This window comes from Phyllobates terribilis, unplaced genomic scaffold, assembly GCF_046119375.1.
Source record: "Phyllobates terribilis strain yellow unplaced genomic scaffold, ASM4611937v1 Scaffold_4__5_contigs__length_816908805, whole genome shotgun sequence".
In the NCBI taxonomy this organism is placed as follows: domain Eukaryota; kingdom Metazoa; phylum Chordata; class Amphibia; order Anura; family Dendrobatidae; genus Phyllobates; species Phyllobates terribilis.
This window is the reverse complement of record NW_027362764.1, coordinates 261165269-261190658: the sequence shown is the minus strand read 5'-3', so window position 1 is coordinate 261190658 and position 25390 is coordinate 261165269. Positions and strand designations below refer to the sequence as shown.

General features: G+C 43.8%; 1 protein-coding gene across 1 annotated transcript in view; it reads left to right on the top strand.

Annotated features, from left to right (window-relative positions):
* The window catches only part of CDK13 (cyclin dependent kinase 13), a 57692-nt gene that overhangs the window by 7840 nt on the left and 24462 nt on the right, over nt 1–25390 (top strand). The window contains exons 3-4 of the mRNA XM_073678225.1: nt 13579–13743; nt 15046–15185. Of these exons, the coding sequence (XP_073534326.1) occupies nt 13579–13743; nt 15046–15185 (305 nt within the window). The remainder of the gene's footprint in view (nt 1–13578; nt 13744–15045; nt 15186–25390) is intronic.

The following is a 25390-nucleotide window of genomic DNA, read 5'->3' as shown; positions in this document are numbered from 1 at the left end:
ATGTTATTTTGTGGTAAAACTGCTGACACGGCAATATGATTTTCTAGGTCAGTACGGTTATGATGATACCAAACCTGTATATAGTTTTTGTTTTATTTAAATGGTGAAAAAAAATTACTGATTTTGGATTGTGTAAGGGCTTTTTTGCGTGGTGTTGACAGTTTTTTTTATTGATGCTCATTTGTTTTACATATGATGTTTTAACCCCTTTCTGACGTGTGACCTAATAGTACGTCATTGTGACCTGGGCCGATTGGACCAATGACGTACTATTAGGTCATGGTCTTTAATGCGGTCCCGCGACTAAAGTCGCGGTGATCGCATTAAATTTCCGGTGCCCTCTCACCTCAGGGTAGATGGCGCCGGCATCCTGGGGGGTGTCGCAGCCCCCCACGATCGCTGTGATTGGCTGTTCAATTCTGAAAAGCCAATCACAGCATTCTCACGGTTTCTGGCAATCAGATTGCCGGAAACAGTGATGTGCAGCCTAGGATCGGTGCTCCTAAGAGCACCGATCCTAGCCTGTTGCTAGGAGACCCCAGCCCTGACCCCAAAGCGCTATGATCGGTGCGATCGCCGATCACATCGATCATAGTGGGACAGGGCGGTCATGGGGCGGTGACCGGCTTGTGGCCTGCCTGTCACCGCCCCATGACCCCCTGCAATGTGATGAAAGCCCCCAGACTGTTCTGATTGGAGCGATCTATGATGACATCGATCGCTCCAATCAGAGTTTCTGAATACAGGTGACCGGGCGGTCACAGGGAGGTATCACCTCCCTGTGACCCCCTGTGGTGCGTGCTCTGCCCCAGCCATGTCTGGTGCAATCAATGTCACCAATCAGATGGCTGGGGCACAGCATGCACCACAGGGGATCACAGAGAAGTGACACCTCCCTGTGACCGCCCGGTCACCTGTATTCAGGAACTCTGATTGGAGCGATCAATGTCCTCATCGATCGCTCCAATCAGATTACGTGACTGGGAGGTGACCTCCACCTGTCACCACCCTATCACCCCCCTGTGACCGCCCTGCAGACGCTCACACTTGGTGAGGATTTCTACAGAGCGGTCACATCTGATCTGACTGTCGCTGGGCCTTGTAGTGCCACAGAATCTTCTGTGACACCACAAGACCATCTTCTCACCTGTTCCAGTCCCTGCTGCTGCTCCTGGATCTTCTGCTCCAGCGTCCTGGGTCTCCTGCTCCTGACCTGCTGTGGTTCCTGCTCCAGAGCCTGCTGCTGATCCTACTGAAGAACAGAGAAGACTTTGGTAAGTCCATCTCTGTTCTCCCCTCATCCACCCAATCCCCTCCCCCCTCTTTTTTACCCCCCCCCCCCCCCTTCCCACCATTTTTTTTTTTTTTTTTCGTGCATCCTGCAGCGGCCCAGCGCTGACCAGTGACTACGTCACTGATCAACGTCCGTCCTTGCTGCTTTTCTGGATTTTTTTAGTTAATTCTCTAGGTTCTGGTCTCCTGCCCCATCTCCTGCCCCTGGAAGAAGAACAGAGAAGACTTTGGTAATTCATCTCTGATCTCCCCTCATCCACCCTAATTCCCCTCTTCCCACTTCCCACACATCCGTGCGCACATCCAGGAGCTGCCGAGCGTTGATCGGTGACATAGTTCACCGATCCACACTCGTGCTCGCTGTTTGCACCACATACAGTAGTCCCTTTTTCCCTTTTTTTCAGAAAAAAAGTTCACACCAAGCACACTGACACATACACACTCTAAATAAAGTACACACACACACACACACACACACACACACACACACACACACACACACACACACACACACACACAATACATAAATAACAAAAAAAAATGTCCCGCTCATCCCAAACTCGCTATTCAGCAGAGGAGGCATACGCTATTGTTGCCTCCGACACTGACAGTGAGGGCGAGGATTCCACATTTCTTTATTTTTCCGACGCCTCATCATCCTCTTCTTCCTCCTCAGGTGCTGCTGGACTGCCCCACAGTCGTCCCAGGAGAGAAGACGAACCAGCGCCCCCCACTACTGACCCCATATGGACCTCGCCCCCCGAAAACTATGAGCCACTGATTCCTGATTTCGTGGCGGAATCAAGTTTGACACCACCGGCCTCACAGAATTAGACTTTTTCAAAGTCTTTTTCTCTGAGGATTTTATAAACCTCATGGTGGGCCAAACTAATTTGTACGCTCATCAGTTTTTGGAACAAAACCCCTCTTCATCATTTTCTAACTGGTCTCCTGTAGATGCAAAAGAAATGATGAAGTTTTGGGGCCTGGTCCTTCATATGGGGATCGTGAAGAAGCCCGAGCTTCGGCAATACTGGAGTGTTGACGTTTTGTATAACACTCCAGTGTTCCGAATGGTCATGACCCGGACACGTTTTGAGGCCATCTACAAGTTCTTGCATTACAACGATAATGCAAGGTGTCCTGCCCGCGATGACCCGAACTTTGATCGTCTTTTCAAAGTTCGGCCTGTCATCGAACACTTCAACAACAAGTTTGCTGAAGTGTACGTGCCCCAAAGGGACATCTGTGTGGATGAGTCCTTAATTGCTTTTAAGGGGCGGCTTGGATTCCGGCAGTACCTGCCCAGTAAGAGGGCCAGGTACGGAATCAAGCTGTATAAACTTTGTGAGAGTACCTCAGGGTACACTTACAAGTTTAAAGTTTACGAAGGGAAGGACTCCCGGATTGAACCCCCTGAATGCCCCCCTGTTCTGGGAGTGAGTGGGAAAATTGTGTGGGACTTAGTGCACCCACTGCTGGATAAAGGTTATCACCTGTACGTGGATAACTTTTATACCAGTGTCCCTCTCTTCAAAACCCTCTCTGCGTGACGTACCGCAAAAATCAGAGAGGCTTCCCAAAGACGCTAATTGGGCTGATGCTCAGAAGGGGTGAGAGCAGAGCCCAATGTAGCGACCACCTGCTGGTGGTCAAGTACAAGGACAAGAGGGATGTCCTTCTCTTGACCACCATACATGGTGATGGCAGCACCCTCAGCACTGTACGAGGTTCCACTACACAGGTCGGCAAACCAGACTGTGTAGTGGGGTACAACAAGTACATGGGAGGGGAGTTGATCAAGTCCTCCAGCCGTACAGTGCTTTGAGAAAGGCCAAGGTATGGTATAAGAAGTTGGTGGTGCACCTTGTACAGATGGCAATGCACAATGCTTTCCTTCTGTCACAATGTGCAGGCCAGACTTCTGCGTCGTACCTTCACTTCCAGGAGACAGTTATCAAGGCCCTGATATTTGGCAGCCGTGACGAAGCGGGCCCCAGTACTTCTGGAACTGAAGGACTGAGAATTGTACCAGGCCAGCATTTCCCGGGGCAGATCCCTCAAGTCGCAAAAAAAGGTAAGTCACAAAAGAGGTGCAGAGTGTGTTATAAAAGGGGAATACGCAAGGACACCATTTATCAATGTGACACCTGCCCAGACAAACCTGGCATGTGCATGAAAGACTGCTTCAAAAGGTACCATACTTCCATGCACTACTAAATGAATTTCTGACGTATGACAACCTGATGAACACTACACAACTGATGTAGTGTTCGTCAGGTTGTCATACGTCAGTTGTGTAGTGTTTGTCAGGTTGTCCTACACAACCGACGTATGACACTACATTATAAGATTCAAAAATCAGCTACCACTTCCAAAAAGGGGGCACTTGTTGGGCATTTCCACTGTTTAGGCACATCAGGGGCTCTGAGAACGTGACATGACGTCCACAAACAATGCCATCAAAGTCTGCATACCAAAGCGTCACTCCTTCCCTTCCGAGCCCTGACATGCGTCCAAACAGTAGTTTTCTCCAACACATGGGGTATCGGCGTTCTCAGGAGAAACTGGACAACAGATTTTGAGGTCCACTTTCCCCTGTTACCCTTGTGAAAATATTTTTTTTTTAACATTTTTGTGGAAAAAATGTTTTTTTTTTTATATTCACAAGTCAACATTTATAATTTTCTGTGAGGCACCTGGGGGTTCAAAGTGCTCACCACACATCTACATAAGTTCCTTAAGGGGTCTAGTTTCCAAAATGGGGTCACTTGTGGGGGGGTTTCCACTGTTAAGGCACATCAGGGCCTCTCAAACGCGACATGGGGTCCGCTGTCAATATCAGCGAGTTTGGCATTGAAAAAGTCAAATGGCGCTCCTTCCCTTCCAAGCCCTGCCGTGCGCCCAAACAATGGCTTTCCCCCACATATGAGGTATCAGCATACTCAGGAGAAATTGCACAACAATGTTTGGGGTCCAATTTCTCCTGGTACCCTTGTAAAAATAAAAAATTGGGGTCTAAAATAAAATTTTAGTGAAAAAAAGTAAAATGTTCATTTTTTCCTTTCACATTCAATTAATTGGTGTGAAGCACCTGAAGGGTTAATAAAACTTCTTGAATGTGGTTTTGAGCACCTTGAGGGGTGCACTTTTTAGAATGGTGTCACTTTTGGGTATTTTCTGTTATGAAGGCCCCTCAAAGTCACTTCAAATGTGATGTGGTCCCTTTAAAAAAAAAAAAAATGGTTTTGTAAATTTTGTTATAATAATGAGAAATCGCTGGTCAACTTTTAACCCTTATAACTCCCTAACAAAAAAAAATTTTGGTTTCAAAATTGTGCTGATGTAAAGTAGACATGTGGGAAATGTTATTTATTAACTATTTTGTGTGACATATCTCTCTGATTTAAGGGCATGAAAATTTAAAGTTTTAAAATTTTTGCCAAATTTCCGTTTTTTTTTCACAAATAAACGCAAGTGATATCGAAGAAATTTTACCACTATCATGAAGTACAACATGTCACGAAAAAACAGTCTCAGAATCAGGGGGATCCATTGAAGCGTTCCAGAGTAATTACCTCATAAAGTGACAGTGGTCAGAATTGTAAAAATTGGCCCGGTCATTAACGTGCAAACCACCCTCGGGGGTAAAGGGGTTAATCACTTTTGAATGCATTTTTTTAGGGCGCTGTGGCGACTAAAAACACATTTCTGGTGTTTGATCTTTATTTTCCGTTTCTCACTTTTAAATTGTGGGTCAATTAATTTGATATTTTGATAGACCAGACTTTTGTGGACGCGGAGATAAAATCTTGTCTTTTAATGGGAGAAATGGAGGTGATTTATTTGTTTTCGATTTTTATTTTCATTGTATTTTTACAAACTTTTGTTTAGTTCGACCTTCCTTTTTTATACTCTTTAACCCCTTTTGTGCTTCACAAAAATGAGCGGGCAGCAGAATAGTTCTGTATGCACAGACAGTTAGTAGAAAAATATTTCATCAAAACCCTCATGATGAAAAGGATGTAGCTCCCTGAAGAAGGCTAGACGAAACGCGCGTCGGGGCGACAGGCGGGCGGCTGCACAGAGCACTTTATTAAGGTATTAACCCCTCTGATATTCATTCCGCATTTATTTATATTTATTCACATAGTCACATGAAAAACTGTGTAGCCTTGCTGTTTATTGGCAGCTACCCAAATTCTTGTTTATACTAGGCTGTTCATGCTCACGTTTTCCTGTATTCCACAGGTGATATACAATGCTTTAACGGTCTCTCATGTGTACATAATATGTGAGTGGTTTTTTTCTATAATAAATGATTTGAGCTGCAAACTAGTGTTGTTTTTATACTATAAGCTATTGTTGGCAACAAAATTATTTTATTATTGAACAGCCTATTAGAGCATGTTCTCTTAACATCCTTTTCATCATGAGGGTTTTGATGAAATATTTTTCTACTAACTCTGTGCATACAGAACTATTCTGCTGCCCGCTCATTTTTGTGAAGCACTGCATTGTATTTTATTGTTTTTTAATTTTGATTCAATAAAATTTATTTTATGATTCAATAATATACTCATATAGTTTTCTTTTCTGGGGAACAAGTCCCTGTTGAAAAAGCATTCACCCTGTGGTTGTCATGTCTCAATTGCTATGAGCGCCACCCAGTGGTCAGCGCTCATAGCAAGTGAGCATTTCTCCTGCATACAGGCGATCTGCTCATCGCCTGTATGCAGTAGAAGCAATCAGACAACTGCTGCTTCTAGTCTCCTATGGCGACTATTGAAGCATGCAGTAAACGTAAAAAAAAAAATGTTTTAAAAAATATAAAAGTTTAAATCACCGCCCCATTTAAAATAAAATAATTAAAAAAAAAACCACACACACATATTTGGTATTGCTGAGTTCAGAATCGCCCGATCTATCAATATAAAAAAAGAATTAATCCAATCGGTAAACGGCGGAACGAGAAAAAAATTCTAAACGCCAGAATTACATTTTTTTGGTCTCCTCAACATTGCAATAAAATGCAATAACGGGCGATCAAAACAACGGATCTATCCCAAAATGGTATCAATAAAAACGGCAGCCCAGTGCACAAAAAATAAGCCCTCACCCAGCCCCAGATCCTGAAAAATGGAGACGCTACGGGTCTCGGAAAATGGCGCCATTTTTTTTTTCTTTTAAGCAAACTTTGGAATTTTTTTTTTCATTCCCCACTTAAATAAAAAAAAGAACCTATACATGTTTAGTGTCTACTAACTCGGAATGACCTGGAGAGTAATAATGGCAGGTCAGTTTTAGCAATCAGTGAACGTGGTAAAAAAAAAAAAGGACCCAAAAAACAACTGTGGAATTGCATTTTTTTGGCAATTTCACCGCACTTGGAATTTTTTCCCTGTTTTCCAGCACACGATATGGTAAAACCAGTGATGTCTTTCAAAAGTACAACTCGTCCCGCAAAAAATAAGCCCTCACATGGCCATATTGACCAAAAAATAAAAACGCTATGGATCTGGGAAGAAGGGGAGCAAAAAATGAAAACGCAAAAAAAACGATAAACCCAAGGTCGTTAAGGGGTTAAGAGACTTGAGCCTGCGTTTGTCTGTTCACTTATAATGTAATATTCTGATATTGCAGTATATAGTATATGTTGAAAATCTAGAGCTCCTATGAAGCAGTGGCTGATCTTCACTGGAATACCAAGATGGCAACAGCCCTTTGGTTGTCATGGTAACCCATCATACCCTTTGATCACATCGCGGGTGACTGACTGGTGCTGATGCGCGTAAGCGCCGACAACTGCTCCATTGCTGTCACAGATTGATAGCAGGATGTAAATGGTTAACAGCAGAAATCTGAGCTCTGCTCCAGCCACTGCTGTGATAGATTCCAGCTACTGCGTGTGGAGAGCTCAGCTCCCGAGTCCCCCCCCCCACTTATGGGCCCACCAGAAATGACAGTTAGATTTTGTGGTAAGGGGTTAAAGGTAAAATAGCTGGCACATTTACTGACATGGCAAAACTAAGTACAATTATTCCCTTTCCTCTTTTTTTTTTTTTTTTTTTTTTTTTTTTTTTTTTTTTTTTTAATCTAATATGGGAAAAGTGTTAATGTAAATATTTTTTTTTAACTTAATTTTGCCTCCAAAAAATTTAAAACCAAATGTCTTATGTACACTAAGATTGTACCAATAAAAAAAATCAGCTTGTTCTACACAAGCAGCCTCACAGTAGAATAACACACAAAATTTGCTGTTTTTTTTTTCTATTCACCCCCCACACCGCGCACACAAAAAAATATATATATTTATTTATTTTAAATGCATTTATTAAAAAGTACTCATGTCAAGAAAACCTTCATATCTCTATGGATTTAAAAAAAAAAAAAAAAAAAGCTGCCCAGCACCTGCTAACACAGACTTGGGCAAAGTGCGGCTCGCGGGCCACATTCGGCCCTCTGGCTGTTCCAGTCCGGCCCGTGGACCAAGACTGCCAAGGGGCTGATAACAGTGGCCCACGGGCCGCACTATGCCCTTCCCAGCTCACACACATGCCGTCACTGCCCGCCGTCACTGCCCGCCCACACGCCGTCACCGCTGTCTCAATCCGCTGTGAATGCATTGGTGGAGGAGGGGCCGCTACCTCGCTCTTCCATCAATCAGGATTAGAAACAGCTGACGCGATGGCGTCAGCCTGTGCACTGCGGAGAGTCAGTGCTTCTCAGACAGGAGCGCCAGGGGAACAGGGAGTGAGGTAAGTATATGCTGGACATACGGGGGGCTTTAATGATGGACACAGGGGGGGCACTCTCATGCTGGACGAAGGGGGGGCTTTAATGCTGGACACAGGGGGGGGTACTTTCAGGCTGAACACAGGGGGGGCTCTCATGCTGGACACAGGGGGGGCTCTCATGCTGGACACAGGGGGGCTCTCTCATGCTGGACACAGAGGGGCTGTCATGCTGGACACAGAGGGGCTGTCATGCTGGACACAGGGGGGGCTGTCATGCTGGACACAGGGGGGCTGTCATGCTGGACACAGGGGGGGCTGTCATGCTGGACACTGGGGGGGGCTGTCATGCTGGACACTGGGGGGGGCTGTCATGCTGGACACTGGGGAGGGCTGTCATGCTGGACACTGGGGAGGGCTGTCATGCTGGACACTGGGGAGGGCTGTCATGCTGGACACTGGGGAGGGCTGTCATGCTGGACACTGGGGAGGGCTGTCATGCTGGACACTGGGGAGGGCTGTCATGCTGGACACTGGGGAGGGCTGTCATGCTGGACACTGGGGAGGGCTGTCATGCTGGACACTGGGGAGGGCTGTCATGCTGGACACTGGGGAGGGCTGTCATGCTGGACACTGGGGAGGGCTGTCATGCTGGACACTGGGGAGGGCTGTCATGCTGGACACTGGGGAGGGCTGTCATGCTGGACACTGGGGAGGGCTGTCATGCTGGACACTGGGGAGGGCTGTCATGCTGGACACTGGGGAGGGCTGTCATGCTGGACACTGGGGAGGGCTGTCAGGCTGGACACTGGGGAGGGCTGTCATGCTGGAGACACTGGGGGGCTCTCATGCTGGACAATAAGGAGGGCTGTCATGCTGGACACGGGTGCTCTCATACTGGAAACTGGGGGGCTTTAATGCTGGGCACTGGGAGGCTTTAATGCTGGACACTGGGGAGGGCTGTCATGCTGGACACTGGGGAGGGCTGTCATGCTGGACACTGGGGAGGGCTGTCATGCTGGACACTGGGGAGGGCTGTCATGCTGGACACTGGGGAGGGCTGTCATGCTGGACACTGGGGAGGGCTGTCATGCTGGACACTGGGGAGGGCTGTCATGCTGGACACTGGGGAGGGCTGTCATGCTGGACACTGGGGAGGGCTGTCATGCTGGACACTGGGGAGGGCTGTCATGCTGGACACTGGGGAGGGCTGTCATGCTGGACACTGGGGAGGGCTGTCATGCTGGACACTGGGGAGGGCTGTCATGCTGGACACTGGGGAGGGCTGTCATGCTGGACACTGGGGAGGGCTGTCATGCTGGACACTGGGGAGGGCTGTCATGCTGGACACGGGAGGGATGTGTGGGGGCTCAAGCTGTATATAGGGGGATGTCGGCACACTTAATTCTGCTCAATATTAAGTTACACAATTCATATTTATGTAATCATTAATAATAATAATAATAATTAGAATTAATATGTTAATATTAATATTGAGCAGAATTAATTTCAGCCTATTGGTTCGGCCCTCCCCAACAGTCACAGTCTCTCATGTGGCCCCTCGGGAAAATTAATTGCCCACCCCTGTGCTAACAGAATGAAACAAGTGTAAAGAGGTGCAATCTGCTATGACTTCATAATGTACAAGCCAAAGAATACAGCAGCCTGTGTAAGCGCTAAGATTTATGCAAACATTGAATATATAAAATGAACTGCATTACTTCTATATAGAATATACTTATAAAAATGAAGGTACTTTGCGCATAAATTGGCCAGTTTTTTGGTCTGTATATAGTACGGTCACTTGCACATGTTCACTGTTGGTTTATTCCGAGTCAGCTTTTTGTAGTATACTATTGGAGGTGGTGACTGCCTCCGTATTTGGCTGAGCTCTCTTCCCATCCGCTTAAGGCCTGTTTCACACTTCTGGATATTTCCGGTACTGGAGATATCGGTTTGTGTCACATGCTTGTGGCAACCGTGTGCCGCATCAGGATCAGACGGATGGCGCCTGGGAATCATTGTACAGTTAGCGCTGTTCCCAAGCGCCGGGTGCTGAACACTGTCCTCTTCATGATTCCTGCCGGCGCTGTGATCAGCACCACCAGGGACAGTGATGGCAGTAGTGGTAGTCTGATTCCGCAGTGTCCACACCTGTAAAACTAAGAATAAAATAATAAAATCCATGTACTCTCCTCTCCTAGGTGTCCCCTGCTGTAATCCATGCAACCGCCGCTGCAGAGGAGCCGGGAAGAATGAGCGGCTCTGGAGCTGCAGCTCGGGAGCGGTGTCCTGTCACTCACTGAGCGCAGCTCCGGAGCCGCTCATTCTCCCTGGCTCCTCTGCAGTAGTGGTTGCATGGATTACAGCAGGGGACACCTAGGAGAGGTGAGTATAAGGATTTTATTTTTACAGGTGGACACTGCGGGATCAGACTACCACTACCCTCATCACTGTCCCTGCTGGTGCGGATCGCAGCGCCGGCAGGGAACCATGATGAGAGCAGTGTTCAGCACCTGGCACTTGGGAACAGCGCCACCGGTAGTACTGATTCCCAGGCGCCGGTCCGTGTCACACTGTTGACACACACATGTTGTCCACGTCACACTGATGGCACACAGATGCTGTCTGTATATTCAGCGTTTGACACTTTTGCGGATCGTGTATCCGCAAAAAACTGACTTGTCTCCATGTGGAGCACACGGACACACGGTCCGTGAAAACACACTGAGATGTGCACAGACCCATTGATTTGAATGGGTCTGCATATGTCAGTGTCCCCGGTACTTGTGGAAACTCGTCACCACTCGTACCAGAGATACTGACGTGTCAAAGAGCCCTAAGTCTGTGTTTAATTAGCGCCGGATCCCAGCTGCCCATTTAAATTTGTAGACTTTTAGCCTGGGACAGGCATGTTTGATAAATATTAGATCTAGGGTCATACCATACCATAGCAGGTTCAAATCCCATGAGGCATATACAAATACAATAAAAAGACAACATTAAAAATGAAGATTTAAAAAATTCATAAAATACATGTGTGGTATCTCCATGTTCAGAAAAGTCAGATCTATCAAAATATAAAATTAATTAATTCGATTGGTAAAAAAATGTAACAAGCAAAAAAAAAAAAATCAGAACCTCAGAATTGCAGTTTTTTTCGGCTATTGCAACCAGAGCTGTGGAGTCGGTATAAAATGGACCGCCTCCAACTCCTAAAATATATAATAAATTGGGTACAGTAGTTCAATGCAGTTTGTGGGGAATATATTTTCATAAGAATTTGGGAAAGTTATGAAATGTCCTATAAATGTCTGTCTTATTCCTGATCTAAGGGTCTAGACTTTTAGCTGAGATGAATCTGTGCTACAGTAAATTTATCACTTAAACATGAGCCATGTATGAGGGAGTCGGAGTCATGGAAATTGAGGAGTCGGAGTTGGAGTCGGACATTTGGCTTACCGACTCCACAGCCCTGATTGCAACAGTGCAAAAAAGTGCCCAAAATTGTGCTAATAACATCAACTCGGCGAGCAAAAAAACAAGCCTTCACACATCCCCATTGATCGAAGGCTTAAAAATGTTATGCGTCTAGGAAAATGGAAACCCAAGCAAATTATTAAAAGAAGAAAGTGTGTATATGTGTATATATATAATTTACTTCTATTTTATTCACTGCTTAAATAAAAAAACAAAACCTATTTGATATTGCCTTATTCATATGAATCTGGAGAGTCATATTGGCTGGTCATTGTTTCCATATGGTAAATGCTGGAAATAAGGAAATAAAACAATTGTGCTTTCTTTTTGCTAACTCACCGGACGTGGAGTTCTTTTTTTTTTTTTTTTTTTTTTCTGCTTTCCAGTACATCATATGTTAAAATGGATGGTGTCATTCAAAAGTACAACTCATTTCACAAAATACAAGTCCTCACACGGCTATGTCAAGTGGATAAGGTCTAGAGGTGCGGCTTTCAGTAGTTGTCGAAGGAAAACGCCAACCATGAAATGGAACTTAGTGGCCTGTGATAGGGTTCTGTACATGCATTATATCATTATATGTGGGAGTTGGTTTACTCCTTTCTAACTTTTGTGCTGGTTTCATAATATACCTTTTAGATGAGGATTTGAGCGCCAATCCAACTGCTTCCATTTACACATACAATCACATTTTCTTCCAGATAGCCAGAAATTTAGAGGGGTTGTACACTACCTGGACAACCCCTTCATAAATATTATATTCCCGGGCTTTAAAATAGAGGAAAAAAACAGATATTCACATCCCGCATCGTTCGGTGGAAGCTAAGATATGATTGGGAGCGTTGAGAGCTGCAGCCCATTAGTGGCCACTGATTGGCTACAGTGCTTAGGTGGCATAAAAATGTAATGCAAATGCTGGCACAGACATCGCTGAAATGGTGCTTGTGTAGGAGGAGTGTCTGTGGTTTTATGTTTATGTAACTGGATAATCATGTAAGAAGGGGTTGTCAAAGTAGTGGACAATGCCCTTCAGCTTTATAATAGTGAACGATGTCTTTAACCGCTTCACGATCTTTGACGTACATTTACGTGAAAGGTTGTGTGCCTGCCTTTCACGCAGGCTCGCATGCCAAGCCCATATCTTTCCCTGCACATACATGATTTAATCAGCCATTATGTGCCTTTGCTCTGCCCCGGCTGTTGACCAGTTAAATCCTGTCAATCACTGACAGCGGGATTTAACACTCGCAGGTCAGAAGTGCCTCACACATCCCACCCATCGGCATACATGTCACCTGATCGCAGGGTGCCAATGGGTTGCCATGACTGCTGGGGTTCTGCTGATGACCCCCGTGCCTATCATTGATACTCCTGTTAAAGCCAGCCCGTGGCCATAATTCATAGATCTATAGGACAAGTGATTGGACAATCACAGCTTCAAGTCCCCTACGGGGCTATTGAATATAGTAAAGTGAGGTTGTTTTCACATTTAAAAAAAAAAAAAAATCAAAGTTCAAATCACCCCATTTTTGCCCCATTAAAAATAAAAACAATAAAAAATACACATTTGGTATCACTGTGTTCGTAAGTGTCTGATCTATAAAAATATAAAATTTTTACAATATGGTAAATAATAAAAACTCAAAACAATTGTGTAATTGCACTATTTTTGCAAATTCATCTCACTTGGATTTGTCTTTCCCATGTTCCAGTGCACCACATGATAAAATGAATGGAGTCATTCAAAAGTACAACATGTCCCTCAAAAACCAAGCCGTCGTACGGATATGGGGACCGAAAAATAAGTGATTGCTCTTGGAATAAGGGGAGGAAAAAACAAAAGCACAAAAAATGGAAAATTGAGAGGTCATGAAGTTGTTAATGGTCCTATTGGCACGAAGCTGTCTGATTTCGGGTTGCGTTGTCACATTGATAACATATGTCAGCATACTGTACCATTAAATTGTTTTCACTGTATGTATCATAAGTTTTATATTACTTTACGTTTTTGCACCTGCGTGAAAACCTAATTTTGAGTTAAACCTCTTTAATTCCCCTTGTTGTCTCCTAGTTTCAGAGGCTGTATCCCAGGAAAGTCTGTTAAGAAGGAGATGGAGAGGAAACTTCGTCACCTGCTGTCTGACTTGCCACTGCCGCCTGTCTATACTGGGAGTGGAGACATGTCTTGTAGCCCAGAGGGGAAGAAAACGCAAGCAAAGAACAGAAAGAGGCCGAAGTATGAGAATCCACATCTTTTATCATGCTAGTAATGATTTCCATAAAAGTGTGGACTTTAGACTAGAATGTTATATATACCTAGCTTTTCGCAATTCCGTGAATAAGCATGGCAGTATTTTTATAGGTAAATCGCTCCCTTGCTAGATTTAGGAGACCCGCCTTGCCACCTCTCATACTTTAAATAGCATTTTCATTTGTTGGCACCCACTTTAGACCCCTATGTTTTATCAATGGGGGCCAGTGGATTTTTTTTTTTCCCCCAAGAAATTGAATGCATTGCTATGTACAACTAAAAACTGTGGCTCTTTCAGAGTTGGAGACTTTGTACTTTATAGATTTCTTTTATATCTGTGTTCGTGAAAGTCAGATTGGCCCTCGGTATGGGGTAGCGGACACCAGCATTTATCTTTTCTCGGTATAAAAAGTTGTTTCAGAAATGGCAAAAATTTAAATCCTGTCGCACCCCATCCACGAGAACAGCCAGGCACCTTTGGTATCTGACGTGTGACTGAGCCAGCACTGCCATCTTTTTTGTCACCTTGAGATGAATAGAAGAAAGAGATCAGTCATCTACTGTTATTGCAGCCCTGTATGTTTTACTCAGCTGTGCTGCAGAATTTCAGAGAAAATTCACTTTGACTGTATCTGCACAGCTCCTCCCTGCCTACCTACCCTAGACTGCCAGATCTCTGTGTGGACGGGGTTGCACCTGCTTAGTTGGGTCTCTCCTTATAGCCCCCCGTTAGCTTTTTAAGCTGTTTTCTCTGCGTTTCATAGTAAAACTTCCCTGCCTGCATTTGCACATGCATGCTGTTCGTGGTTCGGACAGCATGAATTTAGTGACAAGTTCCCTTTAACTATCAAACCCTATTAATATTTTAAGTGCAACTTTCAGACTCAAAACTTGTTTGAGGTCAGGCAGCAGTATAGAGTTTTACTTTCTGGTTCTGATAACTGTTGAGAAATCAGAAAGAAAATAGTATTCTGTTGCTGACATTTCTCCTCCTGCACAGCCTGCCGTGAACTGTGGAGGGGATATCATTGTAATCCCCTCTCTTACCAGTCGGGGAGGGTAGATGTGAGCGCTTTGATTGTCGCATTCTCTAACAAAGGAGATTGAAAGAGAGTAGTTTCTCAAGTATTCAATTCCTGCACTTAGGGAATCTACATGTTTACTACCTGCGTGCTCAGTGACCTGGAGAATCAGAAGTTATCCTTATGATAGTACAGGTTTTTGTGTCACAACTTAATAGACAGTCGTAGCATTCTTATTTAAGTTTTTCTTTTTATTGTATTAAAGGATCTGTGGTCCTCGCTGTGGTGAAATCCATGAGAATGAAATAGACTGGGGAAAACGTTGTGTGGACAAATTTGATATTATTGGAATCATCGGGGAAGGCACCTATGGACAGGTGTACAAGGCCAGAGATAAAGACACTGGTAAGAATGTGTGTGTTTGTAATATATAAATATAAATAGTGATGTATTCGAGTGTTCTTTTGTGTGTTTGTTTTTCATGATTCCTAATTTTTTCCTCAGAATTGAGTGATTCCATAATTTTTTCCCTCTGCTTGGTCTGAAAAAAAATACCGTTACAGAATACCACATTTTTAATCTTGATTTCTTTTAGTGTTTCTTAAAGCCCTAAAGTTGCCATTTGAAATGACTTTAGTTTTGTGCCATGTCTGTAATCTGCTTTTTTTTCATTAAACAACTGAATGAACATCCTCCGAGCCCGGTGATTCCATAATTTTTGCCAAGGGTTGTATATGTGGTGGTGAGTTATAGAAGTTTGCAGGATGGTGGTTATTTTATATTTTTTTTCGGCTGTTGAGATAAGGTGTAGAAGTTTTATAGGCGCCTAGTCGAAAGCAAATGTGGAAAAGCATTAATGTGGTCAGGTGCGTTGAGGTACAGTGTTTTAATTCTTAGAGAAATGCGACCATCTTGCATGACCGCAAGAAATGTGTAATATTGGTCTGAGAGAAGCTGCATTTGAAACATATCTGTCAAATACCCATCTTGCAGCCTCTGGAGAGACGTATGTAAGAAAAAAAAAAAATGATTTTTTTCCAAACCATCCAAAAATGGAATATCCAGAATAGTTTATGCCACGTGATGATCTGATAGGCTGTGCACCGCAATGGATCTAAGCCACCTAATGGATTCCACAATGTAATTATATGGTTAGGTATCATTTTAATCAGTGTAATGTCACCCACCTGACAGTGTACGTAATTTACTGAGCACAATCCTGCTGACAGGTGCGCTTTAAATGGTTCTTAGTCATGGCTGAGGATATTTCACAATGAATGCAAGAAAAAAGGTTATGTTCAATAAAAAATTTTATTGTGGTACCGTGTTAGCCAGAAAAATCTGTGTAAATACTTTTTTTTTACAAAAGTATTCTCAGAGTGATACCTTTATTGGCTAAAATCTATATTTTCAAGCTTTAAGAGCACAGAGGCTCCTTCAGGCAGAATTACAAATTCATTGCAATCTCGCCTGAAGAAGGAGCCTCTGTGCTCTGAAGGCTTGTAAATATAGATTTTGTTCTGCTTAGCCAATAAAAAGGTATCACTCCGAGAATACTTTTGTCATAAAAAGTATTTACAAGAAAAAAAGGTTAAAAGATCCACAGGTAAAGGCAGATGTGAGTCATGATTCATTAGTGACACACACCTACTTAACTAACTTGTTTCCCTCTAATGTTAAGCATTGTGTTGAAACTGTTCATACTATGACCACATTCTGTAAGCAAAGTGAAAAAGCGACAAATAACGTAATAAGCAAAGCCATTATATAAACCAAATAGTGTGCAAATATCTGGTAAATTTATTTTACACCCACAGCAAGTGTATGACACCCGGGAGTGGGGGCGCTTTAGTGTGTGTGTGTGTGTCAGCAGTGAATTGGGAGGAGGTGTGGGTGCCATAGTAAGTGTGTTACTCAGGAGTGGGGGCACTTTAGTGTGTGTGTGTCAGCAGTAAATTGGGAGGAGGTGTGGGTGCCATAGTAAGTGTGTTACACTCAGGAGTGGGGGCACTTTAGTGTGTGTGTGTGTGTGTGTGTGTGTGTGTGTGTGTGTGTGTCAGCAGTGAATTGGGAAGAGGTGTGGGTGCCATAGTAAGTGTGTTACACTCAGGGTGGGGGCGCCATAGCTACTTTGTGACATCTGGGAGTGGGGGCACCATAAGTACTGTGTGACACCCTGGGGATGGGGGCGCCATGGCAAGTGTGTAAATGTGGGGGGCACAAATATGTAAAATGGTGCCTTCTTGTGTTACATATTTGCTATAGTGTTCTCTGGTGGTACATACCTGTTAAAACATATACTGGTTTCTAGAAGTAGTTGCTAGATTCATAAAGGAATGAATTGTAAAATAGATTTATCATATATTCGCTATTTATTTATTTTTGCACGTTTTTCTTTCTTTTTTCTATTATAGGAATGTGGTCATAGTATGAAAAGGTTCAACACCATGTTTTCCATAGTGTCTCTAATGTTTAAATGGATGTTTGTCACTAATCATGATTCATGCCGATACACATTAAAACAGCAGTTGTTAAGGGGCTTGTTCCCTCCTCGTCGTTTTAAAACGGCAATCAGGAATAACCCCTTAAATACCGCAGTCAATCGTAAGATCCTGCTATAAGCAGGGGCTTACAGGCTGTGTCAGTGATTCACTGACTGGTCTCCCGGTACAGCAGTACATGAGACCAGCAATCAGAGTAAAAATTATACATGTCCCACACTGAGACTTGGTGAAAAAAATAACATAAAATTTGTAAAAAAAAAAAAGAAAAAAAACTCACAAAATTTCACAAACACATTTTGACACTAAAAACACAGCTTTTATGATGAAACAAAAGTACACATAATTGGTATGACTGCGTCTGGAACTACCTGATCTATAAAACTGTACATTATGGTGTTCGCAGTCCAGAATAAATAAACAGCATGCCAAAAATGTCGCTTTTTCATCATACGGACACGCAAAAAATTTAATAAAAAGCAATCACTAAGTTATTTGTAAAAAAAAATAAAAACGACAAATTGTCCCGCAAAAAAACAAGCCCTAATATGGCTCATTCAGGAAAAAAATAAAGTTGCAGCTCTCAGAATATGATGATGCAAAAAACTAATTCATATTTGTAGACTATTTTAATGTGTAAAAGCAGCAAAGCATAAAATACCTATATACATCTGGTATTGCTGTAATTGTACCGACGCAACAAACAATTCGGTCTTATCATGTTTACCGCATGGTGAATGGTGCAAAAAAAATAAACAATAACTGAATTGCTGGTATTTGTTCATTCTTTGTTTGAAAAATCTGAATAAAAAGCGATCAAAAAAACCAAAATGGTGCCAAAAAATCTGCAACTTGTCCCGCAAAAAATAAGCCCTCATACAGCTCTGTTCGCCAAAAAATACGTTACAGCTCTCAGAATATGGCGAAATAACAATTTTTAAATGAAACCAAAACATTATTACTGTTAGCAGCAAAACATAAAAAAGACTATATTAATCTGGTATCGCTGTAATCGTTCCGACCCGAAGAATAAAGCTGCTTTATCACTTACACCGCACGACGAACGGCATAAAAATAAGGACGATTCTTGTACTGTTGTCGATCTTGTTCATTCTGCCTCCCGAAAATCAGAACAAGGCTTGGCTCACATTTATCCTGGCCTCTCTGCTGAGCGCTTACGTCAGGGTTTCCCTGTAAATTCCCTAAAAAAACACGATTTCAGACAAAACCCCAGATGGAACCACTCACTTATGGAGTCACTTTGGACTGCTCTGTGTTCCGGCGGTGTCCCATCATTTTAGGTGTCTTTTTAGCCAACAAGTGTGGGCAACCACAGTTCTGTGCACACCTAAAAAGATGGAGACCACCGGAGCAGACGCCAAACGGACTCTAATCTGCCTCATTATGGTGGGTGGTTTCTCTGAATCACCTTTTTGTGGGATTTACACGGAAACCTCGGGGCAAATGCTCAGCGTAGAACACAAGAATGAGATTCCAGCCTTATTCTGGAAGTGATTTGAAAAATATTATGTACCCCAAAATGTTACCAATAAAAACTCTAATTTATCCCACACAAAACCAGCCCCCACTCAGGTCCGTCATCGGTCACTGGAAATATAGGGGGTCCCATGTTAGTGGTAGAACAAAGACTCTGGAAAAGTGACATGGCTCCCAAATTCAAATGCCCCCCTCTTTCTGCGCCCCACATTGCCTAATTCGCAGTAAGTGGCCACATGTTTGGCATTATTGTAGCGGGGAGAGCACTTAACAATTTACGGCGTGCATGTGACCAGGAGAAATGTATGGGGGCACAATGTATGGGCACTAAACTGGCATATTTCCAGTGCTCTAGAAAAAAAACTAGTGTAGATGTTTCAAAATAGTCACTGCATTCGTATGTGAATTTGAGAGGTATCATTTCTACAATGGGGTCACTTGGGGTTTTCTGCTGTTCTCGCACATTATGGGCTCTGAAAAATGTCACCCACAAACTATTCTAACAAAATCTGTGCTTCAAAAGCCAAATAGCGATCCTTCCTTCTCAGCCCTGACGTGTGGCCAAACTGTAACGACATGCAGTACAGACCAAAAGTTTGGACACACCTTCTCATTTAAAGATTTTTCTGTATTTTCATGACTATGAAAATTGTACATTCACACTGAAGGCATCAAAACTATGAATTAACACATGTGGAATTATATACTTAACAAAAAAGTGTGAAACAACTGAAAATATGTCTTATATTCTAGGTTCTTCAAAGTAGCCACCTTTTGCTTTGATGACTGCTTTGCACACTCTTGGCATTCTCTTGATGAGCCTCAAGAGGTAGTCACAGGAAATGGTTTTCACTTCACAGGTGTGCCCTGTCAAGTTTAATAAGTGGGATTTCTTGCCTTATAAATGGGGTTGGGACCATCAGTTGTGTTGTGCAGAAGTCTGATGGATACACAGCTGATAGTCCTACTGAATAGACTGTTAGCTGCTTTTTTTCTTGCCATAATACTAATTCTAAGTAAAGAAAAACGAGTGGCCATCATTACTTTAAGAAATGAAGGTCAGTCAGTCCGAAAAATTGGGAAAACTTTGAATGTGTCCCCAAGTGCAGTTGCAAAAACCATCAAGCGCTACAAAGAAACTGGCTCACATGAGGACCACCCCAGGAAAGGAAGACCAAGAGTCAGCTCTGCTTCTGAGGATAAGTTTATCCGAGTCACCAGCCTCAGAAATCGCAGGTTAACAGCAGCTCAGATTAGAGACCAGGTCAATGCCACACAGAGTTCTAGCAGCAGACACATCTCTTCAGCAACTGTTAAGAGGAGACTTTGTGCAGCAGGCCTTCATGGTAAAATAGCTGCTAGGAAACCACTGCTAAGGACAGGCAACAAGCAGAAGAGACTTGTTTGGGCTAAAGAACACAAGGAATGGACATTAGACCAGTGGAAATCTGTGCTTTGGTCTGATGAGTCCAAATTTGAGATCTTTGGTTCCAGCCACCGTGTCTTTGTGCTACGCAGAAAAGGTGAACGGATGGACTCTACATGCCTGGTTCCCACCGTGAAGCGTGGAGGAGGTGGTGTGATGGTGTGGGGGTGCTTTGCTGGTGACACTGTTGGGGATTAATTCAAAATTGAAGGCATACTGAACCAGCATGGCTACCACAGCATCTTGCAGCGGCATGCTATTCCATCCGGTTTGCGTTTAGTTGGACCATCATTTATTTTTCAACAGGACAATGACCCCAAACACACCTCCAGGCTGTGTAAGGGCTATTTGACCAAGTAGGAGAGTGATTGGGTGCTACACCAGATGACCTGGCCTCCACAGTCACCAGACCTGAACCCAATCGAGATGGTTTGGGGTGAGCTGGACCGCAGAGTGAAGGCTAAAGGGCCAACAAGTGCTAAGCATCTCTGGGAACTCCTTCAAGATTGTTGGAAGACCATTTCCGGTGACTACCTCTTGAAGCTCATCAAGAGAATGCCAAGAGTGTGCTAAGCAGTCATCAAAGCAAAAGGTGGCTACTTTGAAGAACCTAGAATATAAGACATATTTTCAGTTGTTTCACACTTTTTTGTTAAGTATATAATTCCACATGTGTTAATTCATAGTTTTGATGCCTTCAGTGTGAATGTACAATTTTCATAGTCATGAAAATACAGAAAAATCTTTAAATGAGAAGGTGTTATTTATAAATAATTTTTGAACAGTGCAACTAACTGGTTTAAGGACATACAGATTGCACTTTTTTCCATTTTTTTCTCCCCCGAATCCCCAAAATGCTGATATTTTAACAAATGCAAAATATATTGACCTAAATTTACCACAAACATAAAGTGCAATGTGTCACCAAAAAACAGTTTCAGAAACACTGGGATTCGTTAAAGCGTTCCAGAGTTACCACTTAAAATGAAACTGGATTTCAAAAATTTGGCCTGTAGCATTTTATAAAATTAACCATCTAACTTTATTGGAATATATGAATAAGTTGAATAGAAGTGGTGACTGGCCTGGTGCCCCAGAAGAGGTCAATTGGGTAATTGTTTCTGCCATTGATGGTCTGGCATGATCTTATTGCTAGGTCACTTTCTACCCCTTAACGACATATGATGTACAGGATACGTCATGTGCCGTCTCCCTGTTTTATGCGGGATCGCAAGCCAAGCCTGCATCTTTGTCAGCAGATAGTGACTGATTGAATCAGCCATGTATCTGTCTATAACAGCTGCAGGTGAAGCAGAGGTCTGTCCATGGCTGTTAACCTGTCAAATGACGCTGTCAATCTGTGACAGTGGCTTTGACAGTGCTCTGATAGGGGAGCATGCTGCTCTATGCGCCAATTGGCACACCCGTGACGTGATCGCGGGACTCGGATGGGTTGCCATTAGTGATGAGCGAGCATGCTCACCACTGCTCGGTACTCGCCCGAGCATCTCCGTACTCGAGATGCTCGGAGCTCGCCGAGTACTTGCGTGATGTTCGGGCGGGAGCTCGGGTCCCCGTCCTGCATGTTTGGCGCTATTTAGAGCACCAATCATGCAGGAATTGTCTGCCACTCACTTTAATGCCACACAGCCATGGTGGTTGTGGCATTACGGTGATTGCCCAAATCAATGGGAACAGTGCTCACAGTGAAACATGAAAAGCCGGCAATTCAGCAGTGGCATACACCAGTACCCGACAATTTAGAACAGAAAGAATAGAGCATCACACATAGATTATTTAGATAGATAGAAACATGTCAGTCACATATATAATAAGTACAGTGACAGTGTTGGTTACTGTACTTGTCATTTAGTGTTAAAATAAAGGATTTATTAAAAAAAAAAAAAATTGGCTTGGGGTTCCCCATAATTTTAGTCTCTAGCCGGGGGTTAAGCAGACGGCTGGGGCAGATGTTTGAAGCCTGGGAAGGGGGTAATACCCACGGAGCTTCCCAGGCTACTAATATCAGCCCCCAGCTGAATACCTAGCCTTTACTAGCTATTAAAATGGGGGACCCCCCAAAAAATGATGTGGGGTCCCCCCTATTTTAATAGCTAGAAAAGGCTACGCAGACAGCGGGGGGCTGATATTAATAGCCCAGGAAGGGTGCCATGAATATTAGCCCCCTCCCAGGCTAGAAACACCAGCCGTCAGCCGCCCCAGAAATGGCGCATCCATAGGATGCGCCAATTCTGGCACTTAGCCTCGCTCTTCCCACTGCCCTGTAGCGGTGGCAGTGGGGTAATAGGGCTGGGGTTGATGTCAGCTTATAATGCCAGCTGACATCAAGCCCAGGTTAGTAATGGAGAGGCGTCTATAAGACACCCCCATTACTAACCTCATAGTCTAAGTTAAAAAAAAACACAAACACCCAGAATAAAGTCATTTAATTGAAATAAACACACTTTTTTAATGTTCTAAGTTAAACCATACTTACCATCACGCCCATTCCAGCTGAAGCCAATGTCTTCTGCAATAAAAGTAAAATAATAAAGCAACCTCATCCTTACCTTTCCATGGTTCCCAGGACAGCTTCAGCTCTGCTACATCCACATGACAGGCTGGATCGCAGCCGAAAGCTGCCATCCAGCTTACCATGCCGCAGACACTGAGAAGCGCAGGCATGCTTGCGCTCCTCAGTGTCTGGCTGTGATGGCATCCAGATGAGCCGAGTTCATGTCCAATGAACTCAGCTCACCTCATGCACGTCACTGACAGCGTGGGAGAATTCTCCTGCTCAAGCGCTGAGCGCAGGAGAATTCTCCCACGCTGTCAGTGACGTGCATGAGGTGAGCTGAGTTCATTGGACATGCCATCCCAGCGTGGGAGAATTCTCCTGCGCTCGGCGCTTGAGCAGGAGAATTCTCCCACCCTGGGATGGCATTCTGATGACAGGCTGGAAAGCAGCTCAGCGCTGCCACCCAGCTTCTCATCCTTCAGAGACACTGCAGAGCGCAAGCATGCCTGCGCTCTGCAGTGTCTATGAAGGATGGCATGCTGGATGGCTGCGCTCAGCTGCGACCAGCCTGTCATCTCCATACCATCCCAGCGTGGGAGAATTCTCCTGCTCAAGCGCTGAGCGCAGGAGAATTCTCCCACGCTGTCAATGACGTGCATGAGGTGAGCTGAGTTCATTGGACATGGGTGGCGCAGTGGTTAGCACTGCAGCCTTGCAGCGCTGGGGTCCTGGGTTCGAATCCCACTAAGGACAACATCTGCAAGGAGTTTGTATGTTCTCCCTGTGTTTGCGTGGGTTTCCTCCAGGTTCTCCGGTTTCCTCCCACACTCCAAAGACCTACTGATAGGGAATCTAGATTGTGAGCCACGATTGGGACAGCGGTGATAATGTATGTAAAGCGCTGCGGAATATGTTAGGGCTATATAAAAATAAAGATTATTATTATTATTGGACATGAGCTCGCCTCATGCACGTCACTTTCGGCTGCGATCCAGCCTGTCATGTGAATGTAGCAGAGCTGGAGCCGTCCTGGGAACCATGGAAAGGTAAGGATGAGGTTGGTTTATTATTTTTCTTTTATTGCAGGAGATCGTTGGCTTCAGCTGGAATGGGCGTGATGGTAAGTATGGTTTAATTTAGAACATTAAACAATTGTGTGTTTATTTCAATTAAAGGACTTTATTCTGGGTGTTTGTGCTTTTTTTAACTTTGACTATGGGGTTAGTAATGGGGGTGTCTTATAGACGCCTCTCCATTACTAACCTGGGCTTGATGTCAGCTGGCATTATAAGCTGACATCAACCCCAGCCCTATTACCCCACTGCCACCGCTACAGGGCAGTGGGAAGAACGAGGCTAAGTGCCAGAATTGGCGCATCCTATGGATGCGCCATTTCTGGGGCGGCTGACGGCTGGTGTTTCTAGTCTGGGAGGGGGCCAATATTCATGGCATCCTTCCTGGGCTATTAATATCAGCCCCCAGCGGTCTGCCTAGCCTTTGCTAGCTATTAAAATAGGGGGGACCCCACATCATTTTTTTTTTGGGTCCCCGATTTTAATACCCAGTAAAGTCTAGGTATTCAGCTGGGGGCTGATATTAGTAGCCTGGGAAGCTCCGTGGGTATTACCCTCTTCCCAGGCTTCAAACATCTGCCCCAGCCGTCTGCTTAACCTCCGCTAGAGACTAAAATTATGGGGGATCCCACACCAATTTTTTTTTTTTTAATAAATCCTTTATTTTAACACTAAATGACAAGTACAGTAACCAACACTGTCACTGTACTTATTATATATGTGACTGACATGTTTCTATCTATCTAATCTATGTGTGATGCTCTACTTTTTCTGTTCTAAATTGTCGGGTACCAGTGTATGCCGCTGATGAATTGGCGGCTTTTTTAAAGAGACGGTGCATGAAAATCGGAGGGCACTAGTGTGTTCCAATTGTCCTATGTTTTTCATGCACCCTCATATATATTCTGCCTGCCTGAGCACCGTTCCCATCGATTTGGGCAATTTATGACCTTCTGCAGACCGCCGGGGGGAGGGGAACGCCTGAAAAATGCTCGCGTTTCCCACAGACTTACATTGGGCTCGTTGCTCGGGTCGAGCACCCGAGTATTCCAATGTGCTCGACCCGAGCTTCGAGCATTTTAGTGCTCGCTCATCACTAGTTGCCAGTGATCTGCTGGAGACCCATGTGCCTGTCATGACGGTATAAGCCAGCATGTAGCTGGCGTTCATAGGAGCCTGTGATTTTGCTGTACATAGCAATACTGTGATACTGCTGTGTATAGTAGAAGCGATTGGATGATCAGAGGGACTAACGGATACAGTGAAAAGTTAAAAAAAAAACATGGGGAAAAAAATAAATTAAAAATTGAGAAAATAAAAACATGCACATTTGGTATCGCTGCTTTCATAAAAGTCCAATTTATCAAAATATTAAATAAATTAATCCCATCAGTATACAGTGTAATGAGAAAAAAAATCAGAACGCCAGAATTGCCACTTCAACAGCACAAAATATGTAATAAGAGGCGCTAAAAAACATTGTATCTAACCCAAAATGATGTCAATAAAAATATTGGCTCAGGGCGCAAAAATACAAGGCTTCATACAGCTCCATTTCTTGAAAATAGAAAACGTTACGACTCTTGGAAAATAGT